The sequence below is a fragment of the Octodon degus genome, unplaced genomic scaffold, assembly GCF_000260255.1.
Source record: "Octodon degus isolate 3935 unplaced genomic scaffold, OctDeg1.0 scaffold00032, whole genome shotgun sequence".
In the NCBI taxonomy this organism is placed as follows: domain Eukaryota; kingdom Metazoa; phylum Chordata; class Mammalia; order Rodentia; family Octodontidae; genus Octodon; species Octodon degus.
Window position 1 is genome coordinate 3,503,327 of NW_004524608.1, and position 2,743 is coordinate 3,506,069.

The following is a 2,743-nucleotide window of genomic DNA, read 5'->3' on the forward strand; positions in this document are numbered from 1 at the left end:
ATAAAAAAAAGAAAAATCAATTATTAATTAGTAAATGATGGCCTATTTCGCTTATATCCTGCTCTTCCTATACATTTTTTCTCCTAAACATCCATCCTTTTCAAATCTGCATCCTCCCCTTCTCTGAGAAGCTGCTGGCCTCCATTTCTAGATCCTTATCTGAAGCATTACTTTGTTGTCTTTTTTTTCCGAGATAGGATCCAGGCTGGCCTTGAACTCACTATACAGCCCAGGATAGAACCGATCCTTCTGCCTCAGGCTCTCGAGTGCTAGCTGGGATTACTTGGTCTTCCATGACGTGGGTGTGGGCGATGAGTCCCGAGCAGGGAGCGCAACGGTAGGTCTTAGCGTTCCCTAAGGGTCCCGGAATTTGGCCCAGCAGAAGTAAAAGAGGGACACACCGCGTACGAGGCTTCTTGCTCTCTTTACTTCGTCGGATCTCAAAGGCTTTGTCGCCCGGCCAACTAGGCCGGTGGAACTTTACTACTGCGTCTATCCCGCCCGCAACGTCCAGGTCTTCGCCCGCGTCGCCTTCTCGGCTGAGCTCAACTATCCCCGCCGCCTACCCCGCCCTCTCTGTTCCACGCCTCTGATTGCTCCCGGATCACGTCACTTCCAGCTGGGATCCGCCCACCAGCACGCTCATTGGCTGTCTTCTGTGGTACGCGGCGGCCGCAGGGGAGGGGGCCGTCTGGGGAGGGGGCGGGAATTCCCGACTCGGAGCCGGAAAAGCGCGGACTCAATGGACCGAGCCCCTAGCGAGGTGAGTGCGGGTTCTCCGGAGCCTGGCGAAGTCCCACTTTTCGCATTCCTCGTCTGCTTTTCTTGAAGTGTCCCCCTCCGACCCCGAGTCCCGCAACACGGACTTGCAGACCCCGCCCGTAGTGTCGTCCGGTCCAAACCCGGGCCCCCGGACCCCCCGGCCCCCCCGGGCCCGAATCTTGGGGGTCAGCGGCCAGGACGCCAGGCGCTCGCCGGCTCTTCACTTTCCCAGGCTCGGCGTGGGGCGAGGGGAAGGGAGAGGACCTCGCGCCCACTCTCGGCCTGCTCTAGCAGTCTACGAAGGGTTCTCCCATCCTGACACCCTTCGCTGAAGCCGCTCGAGCGCGAAAGAAGGGGCTTGGCTCCTGCGTGCCTTGGGGAATGCAGCTCCAGGTGCTGTTTGTAGGCTGCCCCAGCTCCCTGGGGGCTCGGGAGTGGAAGGATGACGAGACACGCACACTAGCCTCCCCGCTCAGTTTCCACCTTCTTGGCTCCCTGAACAGGTCGTTTGGGAAAAATAAAGTCTGAAGAAAAATAGAAACGTTCCTGGTATGGGAGTGGATGAGTCACGTGGGGAAGCCAAAGAGCAGCTGGGGTGGGGAACTGCTCCCTGCTGACCGGCCTTCCTCTTCTGTGGCCCTGTCTTCCTGCGTGACAACCTCTCTCCTTCCTAGGTCTGAGAATCACTGGAGCTATCACAGCCACCATGGGGCCCTGGGGTGAACCTGAGCTCCTGGTGTGGCGCCCAGAAGCGGTGGCTGCAGAGCCTCCAGTGCCCGTGGGGCTGGAGGTGAAGCTGGGGGCTCTGGTGCTGCTGCTGGTCCTCACCCTTCTCTGCAGCCTGGTGCCCATTTGTGTGCTGCGGCGGCCTGGAGCTAGCCATGACCCTGAAGGCTCAGGTGAGCTCCACTCTTCTCTGCCTCTGGACTGGGGCAGATAGGGAGGTCTCTGCCCCTGGGGGAGGTGACCTGAGGAGGAGGGGAGGGCCGGGGTAGTGCGAGGGGGTAGTGGAAGTTCATTTGCTCCCTGTTGCATTCTTGCCCAGCTACCCGTCAGAAATTTCTGAGCCTAGTAAGCTGCTTCGCTGGAGGTGTGTTTTTGGCCACTTGTCTTCTGGACCTGTTGCCCGACTACCTGGCTGCCATCGATGAGGCCCTGGCGGCCCTGCACGTGACTGTGAGCACTGGTCCCTGCTGTGACCTGGCGGGTGGGGATGTGTCAGTTGCACACAGGGCTTCTTAGATCTGGTAACTCCATAACTATGAAAGGCCTTTGGTGTTGATCCTATGAACTGTAATCTTCAGTTATAGGGCAGAACTCATTCCGTGAGTTCATTTCCCCCACACCAGTCTCTGAGTGACCTCTTGAGACCGTGAGGAAACCATCAGGTATGTGACCTGCTCTGCATTTCTCCTTTCCAGTCACCAGGATGGTAACAATGCTCCAAGAATCTCCCATTCCTTTAGCACTTGTTGAAGAACTGGAGATGAAATTAATTGCAAGACTGGAAAGGCGAGAGGGTAGTTCCCAGGGACTTGGTATTGCTGCCCAAAAAGTCTTTAGCCCAAGAAGTGGGATGTGGGCAATGATTAAGCCTAACATGTAGGAAATCTTGCTGTAGGAAAAACTGAGACAGGTGGGTAGTGGTGTAGGGAAGTCATCCCAAACTGGAGCTTGCTGTTAATTTTTTCCCCCAGACTGAGGGGGGTAACATGGGTTATAATCCTCTGTTTATCTGTGACTGAGTGAACTGTCCTCTCTTTGTGAATGTGCCCATGATAGTATGCCTCTGTCTCTATGACATTCTATGGCTCTGTGAGCATTTGGGAAACTGTGTCTTTGCATGGCTATATGTGACACTGAGCTTTTTTTTTTTCCCCTTCCTTTTGGTGGAACCGGGGATTGAACTCAGGCCCTTGTGCTTGCCAGGCAATTATTCTACTGAGCCATCTCCTTGACCCCTAAGTTATTATTATTATTA

General features: G+C 55.5%; 1 protein-coding gene across 1 annotated transcript in view; it reads left to right on the forward strand.

The window, feature by feature from the left end:
* The first annotated feature begins 677 nt into the window (after positions 1–677).
* Slc39a1 (solute carrier family 39 member 1) overlaps positions 678–2,743 on the forward strand; it is a 4,487-nt gene continuing 2,421 nt past the window's right edge. The window contains exons 1-3 of the mRNA XM_023713771.1: positions 678–763; positions 1,437–1,661; positions 1,808–1,938. Coding sequence (XP_023569539.1) covers positions 1,469–1,661; positions 1,808–1,938 — 324 coding nt within the window. The 5' untranslated portion in view covers positions 678–763; positions 1,437–1,468. The remainder of the gene's footprint in view (positions 764–1,436; positions 1,662–1,807; positions 1,939–2,743) is intronic.